Source organism: Pelecanus crispus, chromosome 12, assembly GCF_030463565.1.
Source record: "Pelecanus crispus isolate bPelCri1 chromosome 12, bPelCri1.pri, whole genome shotgun sequence".
Lineage (NCBI taxonomy): Eukaryota > Metazoa > Chordata > Aves > Pelecaniformes > Pelecanidae > Pelecanus > Pelecanus crispus.
In genome coordinates this window covers 20,806,961-20,819,150 of record NC_134654.1, presented here as the reverse complement: position 1 = coordinate 20,819,150, position 12,190 = coordinate 20,806,961, and the positions used below count along the sequence as shown (strand labels likewise).

Below are 12,190 nucleotides of genomic sequence, written 5' to 3'. Positions count from 1 at the left end.
GGCAGAGACCCCCTCCTCCAGCCAAGCCCCTTGGGCCACCAAGGAGCTGGCACGTACCAAGGACCAACACAGTGCCACCCAGCACATGGCTGAGCCCTTCTTCTCCTCCTTAGATCAGGAGCTGAGGTTCCCAGCTGGGTTTGGGATGGGGTGGAATGTGTATGTGTGCACCGGGAGCGTCAGTCCCGGGGATGGAGGAACTACAGGGCACCGTCTTTCATGAGCTGGGGGCCAGGCTGGGGACGATGCTCATTTTCTCTCTACGCCGCGTTGCTGGGAAAGGAAGGGGGGTGTTTGCCATGTGGGTTGGTGTCGGGCGCACGTCCCCCCACGTGACGGGGATGGGGAGGCCGTGCAGGGCTGCAGCTGGCCCCGTCCCACAGGCAGGAATGCACTCAGTGACCCCAGGGCTGGCGAGAGGCCGCCCGGCGAGGCCACAGGGTCTGCCAAGGGGTGCAGGTCCAATGAGCCCCATGCAGAGGGGAACCCCCTCCGCCATCCCTCTCTGCCGGCAGCAGGACATCAGGGTCCTGCCTTTGCCTGATGCATTCCCTGCTGCTGGAGCCACTGCAGCCGCCTTGCCACTGCACAGCTCCGACCTTTGGATGTTTGCACATTCCTGCCTGTTAATGTGTCTCATAACAAAAAGACGCTGGGATGGAGCATTACTCCCCCCAGCACCTGCAGGTCTGCTCTCCCCATTCCCCAGCCGGCAATCGGCGTTGTCCCCATGCCAGGTGGGAGCACACGCTTCCCAGAGGAGCGAAAATAAATCCCTGGCTCATGCTCAGCCAGCAATGTGTCTGCTAGGAGCGATGGGCATCCCACCCCTTGACACCAGTGAGCCCAAAACGCTCACTGAGCTCCCAGGGCAGACAGCAGTCGCCTCTCCCAGCTGGGCACAGGGAAAAGGAGCGCCGTTTCAGAGTGCAGCTGCGCTTCCCTCGGCTGCCAGGCTGGCACACCGCCCGCCAGCGCGACACCAGGCCAAATTCTTTGCGATTTCTAGGTCAACACCCGCCACTCGTAATGTTCCCGAGCCCTCCCACCACCCGCGCCAGGCCTCCAGCCCAGCGGCCCCCACGCGCAGGATGGGACCATCGCAGAGGATCCGCACCTGATGTCCCCACACCACCCAGCCTGGTTGGCCCCATCCATAACTCCCAGATATTCGGGGGTTATGCCCATGTTGCCCTGAATTGGGCTGTTCCCCAAATGCACCTGCTCACCCTTATGCTGCCTGCTGCTACCCACAGCAGCACCCATGGCTGAACTGGGTCCACCGGGCGCAGAGCCCACAGCCTGCCCCTGCTTGGACATTTTTTGGGGGGTTTAAGGCCCAGCCTCTGGAGTCAGACACCAAAGGAGGGTGTTTGCTTTAGATTTTTAAAGCGAGTTTCTTACTGTCCTGATGGCAGTAAAAAAAAAAAAAAATAAATCTCAGGATGTGGGATGGCCCTAACACTCCAAACCTGGAAATAAATCACCTGAAAAAAACAGCCTTTGTAAAGAAATCCCCATGGCCCCGGTGCTTGTTTGCAAACTGGCCAAGTTTCGACCTCGGCATGACGTGGTTTCCCAAAGAAGGAGGCAGTGCTGGCACTGCTCCGGTGGCTCAGCTCCTCCACAGTGGGCGCTGGATGTGTCCCCTCTGCCCATGGGGGCCACTTTCGGTGGCATGGGCTGGGCTAGAGGAGCAGGAGCCCCGCGGGGCTGCAGCCCCCTACCCGGGCATGCATCGGCGGGATGGCGGGGATGAGGAGGAGGAGGAAGGGGCAGCATGCCGAGCGTCTCCTCGTGACGGCATTTACGCAGGGACTGTTGCATTGTGGCTCGGGCAAGCGGCCGCCGGCACTCCCCCCACCGCAGGACAAGCCCTGGCCTGCCGGCGCATTGTGCCGGCCGCGCCGCTGGGAACGGCCGCTGGCAACGGCCACTGACCTGTCCCGGGGCTGCCTGGGGCGCGGAGGGAGGCAGGGAGCTCTGCCAGGTGGGCTCCTCAGTGCCAGAGTGTGCACCCCTCATGCATGGCCAAAAAACACAGCTGAAAACACAAGGGTGCAGGCATGCTGTGAAAGTGCTGCCCAGATAATCAGGTTCTGGTCCACATCAGAGCACCACCTTACCCTGCCTCAGTTTCCCCATCAGGATGCTGTAGGCCATCCAAGCTATGTGAATGCCACAGGCCCCACTGGGCTCTGCTAGCAGTGCAAGGTTGGAGCTGGAAAAGCAGAAAAGTGGCTTTGCCCCCTCTCTGTTTTCAGAGCCGCCTTTCCCAGAGCCCCTGCAGAAAGGTTTTTGCATCCAGCCTGATCCCTCCAGGCAAAGATATCGGGGTCCAGGCCTTGGGCCTGTCACAGCCCGTCTGGGGTTTGCTATGGCATCTCCACCCCCTCGGGTATAAACCCCTCCAAAAATCGGCGTCGCAGGGGCAGGGAGTCCCTGAGCCATCCCCAGGCTCTGCCCTCATTGCAGGGCTGGGGGCCAGGCTGCCCCAATGCTATCCCCATCCCCCCCAGGGACCTCCTGTACCCAGGACCAGAGCTCCCTGCCCAACCGTGGTTCCCATGAGATTTCTCACCCACGTGAACTCCTGGACGCACATTTGGGAACCCGTTTTTTCCTGAACTTTGGAGGTTCATTCATTGCTATGCAAGGCAAGTCCATTCCATTCCCTGCCCTCCTCCATCCTGTCTCCCCCTTCTCCCCCCTCACTGCTCCAGACGTCCCGGCCTGGGATGTTAAAATGGGCTGAATTTTTCACGATGCGGGGGGAAGGAAATTTTTTTTAAAAAAAAGAAAAATCTGGGGGTAGAGGGAGAACCCATGAGCTGTGACCTCCTCCAAATGCATAGCACCAAATCCACACAAGGAAAACAAAAGGCAGCGAGATTAGCATTTCCAAACAGAGCAGAGATGGCCCCAATCTTTGAGCTGTTTATTCTAGGCGTTGATTTTCAATATTTAGGATGATTAGCAAGTGAAAGCCGGCTGTTGCCAGAATGGCTCCGTGCCAGCCCCGCACTCAATGGAGGGGAAAGAAAGACACGGCAAGAAAAGGAGAGAAAAGAAGGGCTTATGTGTATATTTTTTCCCCCTCTGTGAACGGGAGATTGGTTTGAGGTGTCAATGTTTGCCCATCAGGGAGGGATGATGGATGAGGGGATGGCTGGGGGAATAGCAGAAATAAATAATAAAGGAATAATTGCCATGTGCTTAATAACCAGCTAGGCAAGGACCTGGCTGGGGCTGTGAAGGCTGAGTTTAGGGGGAGTTTTTGGAGCTGGATGCTTCCCAGACCTACTTTGTTGGGTGCCAGTGGTGGGATGCCCCAATACGCAGCTGGCTCTGGGATGCAGTGGTCTGGGTTTTCATTGCACAATGCTTTGCCCACGCGTAGAGAGCAGGGGGGACATTGCCAGCTCTAGGTCCCCAACCCATCACCACCCCTATGCCGGGCGAGCTGGGGCAGCCCACAGGGCTGGACCAGCCCCAGCCACAGGCTGCAACTCCGCTGCCATCGGCAAGCCTGGGCAGGCCGGGCACTGCCGGGTCCCGACCTCCCTCCTGGCACCGTGCTTCGCCCCAAGCACGCACGGGCTTTGTGCGGGCAGCAACGTGGTGTCCTGCCTGCCTCCGCACCCGCGGGAAGCAATGCTCCCACCCCATAGCACCCCCACTTGTGCATCTCCTGGCTGCTGCTTAAAAAATACCCCCCCACACACACACCCCAAACCATCTCATTGAAAGAAAAAAAAATTCACATCCAAGTTGGTTTTGTTGCTTTAGGAAGCTGAACAAAACGAGGTTGTTTCAGGCCTCGCCTGGTGCCTCCTTTATATTCACCCTTTCTCACTTTAAAACCCTCGACTGGCTCCAGCAGGCTGGAGTATTTTTTCCTGGCAAGATCGTTTTTTTCAGTCCCCCTGGCAGGGTGGGTGTGCTGGGCGCTCCTCTTTTTCCAGGGGTTTTAAAAACAGAAACTACATGGTTGTGCCTGGCAAAGCAAAATAAATAAGTGGACCGAGGGACAAGGGGGCTGCCAGCTTTTTGCAGGCCTGCCAGTGCCACTGCTACCGAGGGGAAGCATAGAGCAGCTCCCCCGGGTGCTACTAACGGGGAGCTGAGAGAAGCCAGGACAGGGAATTCCTTGTTGCCTTTTGGGGTTCATGGTCCCCAAGCTGAAAGAAAAGCCCAGATCTGCCTCCAAAATTCCACCCCCTCCCCCACCCCATCAAAGCTGGCTCCTACAGGGATAACCCTACCTCATCCCAAGGAGCCACATCCTGCCCTCCCAGCACAAGGCACACACAAGCAAGGCCAGCCCCTGCAGTGAGCCCAGCCCTTATTTTGGGTTGCGATTGATTGGATTGGGAGCAGCTGTGAGCGCTGCAGAGCAAACAGGCAGCCCTGGGGCTGACTGCTGCAGTGCCTGGTGCTGATGGGATCCAGTAGATCACTGGGCAGGTCATAGGGTGCTCCTCATGTGCTGGGGAGACTGGAAGGGCTATGTCCCCAGTGCAAGAGGGATGGGACATCCTGGAGTGGGTCCATCCAAAGCACCGAGCTGGACACACCCCAGGCAGGGTTTGGAGGGGGATCTCTGTCCCTGGAGATGCTCAGATGTGATGGGGGGCTGGGCAGCCACCGTGCGGGGGCCAAACCACCCTTTTCCAGAGTCCCCTTCCAGTCCCCCTTTCCCACCATCCCAAGTGGCAGCGCTGCCCCACAGCTGTGGGCACAGAGAGGTACCCACAGCCTGGCCCCGGCCAGCCTCGCACCCAGCCCCACATCCCTGAGCCAACCTGCCCTCCCCATGGGGCTCCCCGAACCTGCTGCCCCCAGACCCACCGCCCCCCGCCCTGCCTGCACCGGCTAGGCTGGCAGCTGAGCGTACGCTGCTTTTCTTCCCTGCCTTGGCAGAGCCCAACTGCTCCTCGATGTAATTGGCCTCACGAGGGCTCGGCTGTTCCTGCGGCTTTTGTGCAGCTCCTCTCGCCGCCCTGTAGCCAGGAGGGCTCCAAAGCTGCTTGTGTTTCTCAGGGCATCTACAGGGCCGGGTGGGGACATGGCACGAGCAGAGGGATAGTCCCAGGCACTCACACCATGTGACCCCCAAGGGGCAGGGAAGGATGCTCCAGGGGTTGGGAGCAGCTCCCAGGTCTTGGGACACCAGGCACGGCCACCCTTGTGCTGCACAGGCAGTGTGTAACCATTGCCATGCAGGTGGTGGTTTGAGCCTCAGTTTTCCTGCAGGGAATTGTGGTGCTGCCACGGAGGGGGGTGATAGCACCCATGTACCAGAGCTGGGTGTACAACCAGGACTGGGCTGGCGAGATGTCCCCTGCCTCCAGGGTAGAGGGTCAGACAGAGCCAGGTGGTGCTGGAGGGAAACAAGGAGGCAAAAGGGTTTTTTCTTCTCCATTTTTTTTCCTCTTTTTTTTTTTTTTTAATTTGTAAATAACTTTCCATGAAAAACATTAAATTGCACACATATCTCTGCAGTTCTTCAGCATCAGTACAGAGGCCCCAAAACAGGAAAATATAACAAAAAAAACAAATAAAAAGAAGCATCACCAATACAGCTATAAACATCTGCACCAACCCCGAAAGCCTCCCAGAGACATGGCCCTCACTCCCTGGCCCCGGGACACCGTCCCCAGCCATGCGGTGGCATCCCAGGGGACTTCAGATGCTGGCACCTGGGCAAAGCAGTGGCCCCAGCCCCAGCTCTGCTGCTTGTATGAGCTGAAAATGTTGGTTCTCAGCCTGCCCCATGCTTTACTGGGGGGATGCGGGCCTTGTCCTCCCACCTCCACAGCTCCAACCCTCTTCCCCAATTTGGGTGCAAATTACTCCAAGGGTAATTTTTTTTTTTTTAAGGCTTGTTTATTGATTCTTACACTACAACTATACTCTGGCTAAATTATATTGCTCACATTAAAGGTCCTAAGTGCTTTTGTAACCAAAAAAAAGAAACTCTTTACAATCTTCCATTTTTCGGCAAGTCTGAGACACACCACTAAAACTACAGCTTCTACTTACTCCTACGTAATAGCTACTCTACTGCTAATAACCTATGGCGAAGGAGAGGCAAAGAATCCAGTTCTCAAGAGCTTCAAGTCAAGTTTCAGCAGCGCTTGGCTCCACTTCCAAAATGTTTCTGAGCTACTTTGCAGAGACCCTGCCACACTCTCACTGCACACCGAGCCAAAGGGCCAAAGCTTCAGTTTGTGTCAATCCTGGTGTCTCTCCTGGCTGATAAGCTGCTCCTGGCTTGATGGGACTTCATCTCTGCTGCCGTCCCCAGAGCCCGTTGCACACACAGTCTTTGGCCTGAGCTCCTGGATGGAGCCTGAATGTGGATTTCTTTCCTCCTTGGTCCCACCTGGGAGCATTCGATGTGGAGCGACCCCATCACCACCAGCTGATGGCCATGCCACAGTGTTTTCCTTATGGCTCCCCCAAAAGCGCATCCTTAATTGGGGTCCTGCATTCCCCTGGCAGCTGCTCGGAGCCTGATGGATGGGCAAAAAGAAGTCGAGAGCAACAGTCTCGGACCAAAAAAACAGAGAGGGACTATGTCAGCTGGTGAAAGACAGAGAGGGTTTATGGTGGTCTAGACCCTTCGGCAACTGCAGCGACGATTTTGGGTACAAAAAATATGAAAAGCCAGTTCTTGGAGCAACCCAGTTGCTGCTGCTCCTCTCCTGTCGGGGCCAATTCCTGGATCCTTAGCGAAACCTGTTGCTGCTGCTGCAGGAATCCTCCCTCGCATGGTCTTGGTTTACAGAACAACAAACACAAGCCTTTAAACAGTGAAAATATAAAACAACTTTCAAACTGCATTTCCCCTATCCCCCCACTATTAAGAAATTCTAGTGCTAAAAATATAGGTTTCTTTGAATATATAATATATAATAGATTATATAAAAACATCTAAAGAGGCAGACTTGCTGAATTTATAAACGTTTTCTTCTTCCCTAGGCACAAGTCAAGAGGGAGGTTGAACTCAGAGAATCCAGAAGGGACCTCTATTTGCTTGCTAGCTAATTATCACACTATACCTACCAACTAACCTAGACAGAAAAAGGAAAGAGAGAGAGAAATGGATAGATGAAGGGGTGAGGAAATTGCACTTAGTCTATAGAGTCCTAAGCCACCAGGAATCTCATGTCTTGAATAGGATTTAGCAGGTGCTCTCCTTTAGCCCTGAAGGAACATATGCCGTGTCCATTTCCATGGAAAAAAAAAATATTCACATTTCTTCCTTTAAAAGTAAAAAAATAAGTAGTGTTATATTTCTTTTGAGGAAACTAATGGACTAGAGACTTCTGATGTGTCCTTTAAAGATATATTAAGCAGTTCCTGTGGTGTTTTTTTTTTTTTAACTCCCCCTGGTGTTTCTGTGAATAATCTTACAACGAAGCTGGTAAAAGTCACTGCCAATGTGTCTGTCTCTAGAAAATCTTGTCCCTTATAAGTCCCAGCAGCATGGGGGGAGCATCCTACTAAAGTCTGTTTGGGCTTTGAATGGTGACTGGACTCTTATAAGAGGGACGCCAGACTACTCCAGTCACTCACATCTGCTGGCAAAGAGGTGTCGTTGAGTTCAAACAACTGCTCTATGTTGACGGAGTCGGAGAGGTAATCATTTGTCCCTTCATCCCAGGGATGCTCCAGGAAAGAAGTGGCCATGAAGGTTTCGTCAAAGTCCAGGTTGTTCTGGTTGGATTCGGTGAGGACCTGCTCCTGCCCCTGGGGACAGTCGATGTGGTGCCCATGTACTGTCAAGTCCAGGTCGCGTGTTATGGGGCTGATTGGAGGCGTGAGCTCCAGATCCCCAAAAGTGGAGAGGTCTCCATTCAGGTTGGTGTCGAAGATGGCTTCCCAGTCAAAGTCACCTTTCAGCGATCCCAGCTCAGTCTGCTCTTCCTGGGTCAGCAAGGCAGAGTTGGAAAGCCGAGGCGCCTTGGCTGTTCGCTTGGGCAAGGGCTGCTTGCGCTTCTGCCCTGCTTTGCCATCTGCTGGATTCCAGTTCTGGTCGCCGGTGACTTCTTCAAACTCTTTCAGCAGCTGCTGCGACTCCACGTTGACATTGAGGACATTATTAGAGGTGCAAGCTGAAGTGGCCGGGCTGGCGGTGCACTGTGCTTCTTGCTGGGCTCTTTTGGTGAAGGCTGGGTGGATCTGCGCTGGGGGCATCCTCCGCTTTTTGAAGGCACCATTCTTGAGCCGGTCAGCATATTGGGGGTCAAGTTTCCAAAACCCGCCTTTCCCTGGCTCGCCCTTCTCTCGGGGTACCTTGATGAAGCACTTGTTCAAGGAGAGGTTGTGCCGGATGGAGTTCTAGACCCAAAAGAGAAAAAAAACAGGGCTGAATGCTTGTCTGCTGCTGTGGCACCTACCTACATGGAGAGGCTGGTGGAAAAGCACGTTTTCAGCAGGGACCTTTGGGGGAAAAAAAAAAAAACCCGCAGAAACGGCAATGTCAAGACATCCCGGGCTACATGCCCAGCAGAAACTCCCCTGCCCCAAGTCACCCGCAGAGTTTTCTTGCCTCCTGTCTAATCCAGCCAGAGGTGGCGGGAGCCAAGGGGTTCAAGCTAGGACTTGCCAACCAACGGAAAGCTTTTGGGCAACTCTCCTTGGATATAAATTGGGGCCATGGGGCCTTGGATCATGCAGAGCACTGGGAGAAACCGGCCAGACTTGCTCTAGGCATGGAGCTAAGCTGGAGGAAGTCAGGTCCTCCTTCATGGCTAATGAGGAAGAGGAGGGTCTTTACACCAATGTGGCCATGGCCCCATTACAAATGGCAAGACATGGCAGCACTGTGGAGGAACGGCATCATCAGGGCCCTCCTTGCATCCCCTAGTTCATCTGCACCTATTGCTAGTGTTGAGGGGAAAATATTTGGCCAAAAAAATAGGCACCATGCCTCCCCACAGCCAGGCTGACATGAACCAGGCAGGCAAAACACGTGGGCTGCTCCACCACAGCCCTGTGTGTCCCCAGAGGTGCCTCCTGGCTCAGGGAAGCTCAGTGTGAAATCACTGCATCTTCATCAGCCACCACTCAAATGAGCGGGGGGGTGGGGACACAGAAAGAGGAGTTTCTGCTCCCGTCGAGCTGTTCTGAAACCCTGAATGTGCCTGGAGTGATGTGAATAATCAGAAAGGAAACTCAGTTATTGGGTAAATAACCCAGCGTTGGACTCCACAAAGCCAAGACTGTATTAAGAGATTGGATATGGTAGAGGTTTTTTTTTTTTTAATGTTGCCTGGATATCTTTATGCTTATTCATCCATAATCCGTAGTGCCGAATAGGAAAAACAAGGCTTGAATGCTTAGAGCTGTTGAAAAACACACACACACACACACACACACACAACAAAACCCTCCTCTGGGCTGAAGCTCCTTGGGTGTGTTGGCTCCTCTCCAAAGCACTCAGCTCCCACAGGAATATATCCATCTCCCCCTGGAGTATGGGTGGCATGACCTTTCCAGGCTGTCTTCATGTACGGGAATTGGGATAGGGGATGAGAACACAGCCTCAAAAAGAAAGAAAAAGAAAGAGAGAGAAAGAGAAAGAAAGAAAGAGAGAGAAAGAGAGAAAGAGAGAAAAAAGAGAGAGAAAGAGAGAAAGAGAGAAAAAAGAGAGAAAGAGAGAAAAAAGAGAAAGAGAGAAAAAAGAGAGAGAGAAAGAGAGAAAAAAGAGAAAGAAAGAGAGAAAAAAGAGAAAAAAGAGAAAGAAAGAGAGAAAAAAGAGCAAGAAAGAGAGAAAAAAGAGAAAGAAAGAGAGAAAAAAGAGAAAGAGAAAAAAAAAGAGAAAAAAAGAGAGGGGAAAAAAAGAGAAAAAGAGAGGAGAGAAAAAAAAGGAGCAGTAGGAACACAGATATCCCCGCAAACAATCCAGGCTGTAATCACTCCAAATTTACAGTTTAACAAAATTTTACAAGGGTCAGAGACTTGCAAGCTGCATTCTCTGCTCCCCATCTCCCCTCCCCATCCCAAACTTCATTCAGCCTGGGCTGCCCTCTGTTATTACCCGGCCAGTTAACATATTTATCATTCCTGCTTGCAACAATCCCGTGAACCCCCTGCATCTCTGCAGAGAGGGATTGAAAACCTTCTTTCTTTTTTTAATAAACACATTTAATTAAAAACGTGGTGATTATCCAGCCGTGAGTTTGCAGGAGAAAGTCAACACGCTGGCACACAGCTCCTCCTCCCAAATCGCTCCCGTAGGTCCCCCCAGCACAGGGGGAGGCTGGGGGACCCAGGTGGCCCCAGGGAGGGACCGGGGGTTCCCTTCCCCGTGATGGGCTTCAGGAGCCACTGGAGACCCACCTGCCTGGGGAGAAGGTGGTCAACAACCAGGCAGGGGCTTTGCAGTGGTTTTGCCCAGCCCTGCCTGGATCCCAGCACTGCTGCCGGGATTGCTGGCACACTGCGGATTTGGGCTGGGAATAACCCAAGCAGAGGAACGAGCCACCCAGGTCCCTACTGCCCTGCCACATCCTAGAAAGCCTCACGTGCTGGAGGTCCCCTCATGTGACGGAGGCGGGCAGCAAGCCAAGGTTGCTGGGAAAAGCCCCTGTGCTTCAGGCTGTCCCCAAAGCTGGTGAGCCTCGGGGCTCTCCCCTACCCCCCAGGGACACGTTCATGCTAGCTGGGGACAGCAGCCCTATTTGACCTCTCTTGGGCTTCCCTCTGAGGCCTCACCAGCTCATCACAGTGATGGAGCCTCCTTCGCCTGTCCAAGGGGGCAGGAGACCCACCCTCTGCCCTGCTTGGAAAGCAGCAGCATTTGTGCTCTGAACCTCCCTAACAAGGGATTTGTCCAACAAGTGGCACTCTCTCCTTCTCCTGGTCCTCAGCACCCAGAGATACTTGACCTGCCGATTTCATGTGTGCTGAGCCCCGAGGGACTCAGGACCCCACAAGAGCTCCAGAAAGGTGGAGCCAGAGACAGAGATGCCTTCACCCCAGAGCCAAGAGGAGCCGCAGGGACCAGCAGCCCAACGGGTACATCCCTGCTCCCAGAATGATTCTGGGATCTCCCCCGTAATGGCTCCTTCCCTCTGCCGTCCTCGTGGCCGTGGCATCTCTGCACACCCAAGCTCTTTCCCGTTAGAGCCTTTCCTTACTGGCTGCCAGTGCCGCTCTCCTCCCAGTGGGATCCAGCATCCCCGTGGGACCTTGCCTTGTATGGCAGAGGCTGTAGAAAGCCCTCCCCAGCCCTGTGGGACGAGGGGACAAGGCAAGAGGTCTCCAAATCTCCTACCTGCCAGGTGGGATCAGCATGTCGGAAGTAGCAGAAGTTGTCAGTAATCCACTTGTAGATGGCAGAGAGGGTGATTTTGGGCTTCTTGCTGGCTTCCATCGCCATGCAGATGAGGGTGGCATAGGAGTAGGGCGGCTTGATGTGCGGGTTGGTCTTGTAGTCGATGTCCTCTGCAAGCTGAGGGTTCATGGCCACGGCATGGTGTGCCGTCCTCGAGGTGGAGGAGGAGATGGGCTTGCAGGGAGTGTGGGGCATGCCCATGCACGCCGGGTCGGCGGCCAGGGGCGAGCACGGGGCGGCAAAGCTGGGGATCCTGTGACAGTCATGGGGGTCTGGGCCACTGGGGCAGCAGGAGGACTTGCCCATGCTGGCATTGATGATTGAGAAGTCCTGCAGCCACATGAGGCTGGTCAGGCTGTCGTCCAGGTCGTCCGAGTCCCCCATGCTGCCCTCCTGCCCTCTGGCCTTTCCTGCCTGCAGGCAGCCCAGCCACCCCTCAGCCATGCCTTGGCGCGCCGGCAGCTCTTGCATTCACGGGGTGCACGTGAAGGGGCGGGAGGGGACGGGGCAGATCCTGCAATAACAACAGGGAGAAGGTTGAGGCTCCCCGAGGTGCAGCTGCTCTCCAGCACCCGGGCAGGGCTGGGCCTGGGTGCTCCCGGTGCCACTGAGTGAGACCCATCCCCAGGGTGCTGTGCACCAGGGCCGCAATGCCTCCCCCGGGGTGCTTTAGCAGCCCTGAACCTCGGGGAAATTCCCTCAAACCCTCGTGCCCCGGTGTCACCCAAACCCCAGTGGGCCGGCGCTGCCCAGCAAGCCTTCGGCTGAAGAAAGAAATTAAAAAAAAAACAACAAAAAAACCCTCAAAGAACCAAAATCCAGCCCTGCCATCCCACAAAG

General features: G+C 54.7%; 1 protein-coding gene across 1 annotated transcript; it reads right to left on the bottom strand.

Annotated features, from left to right (window-relative positions):
• Nucleotides 1-7,548: 7,548 nt before the first annotated feature.
• Nucleotides 7,549-11,821, bottom strand: FOXJ1 (forkhead box J1). The gene is made up of 2 exons (XM_009482298.2): nucleotides 11,291-11,821; nucleotides 7,549-8,349 (listed from the first exon to the last, which is right to left on the bottom strand). The coding sequence occupies exons 1-2, from the start codon at nucleotides 11,819-11,821 to the stop codon at nucleotides 7,549-7,551; spliced, it is 1,332 nt and encodes a 443-aa protein (XP_009480573.2).
• Between the last annotated feature and the right edge of the window lie 369 nt (nucleotides 11,822-12,190).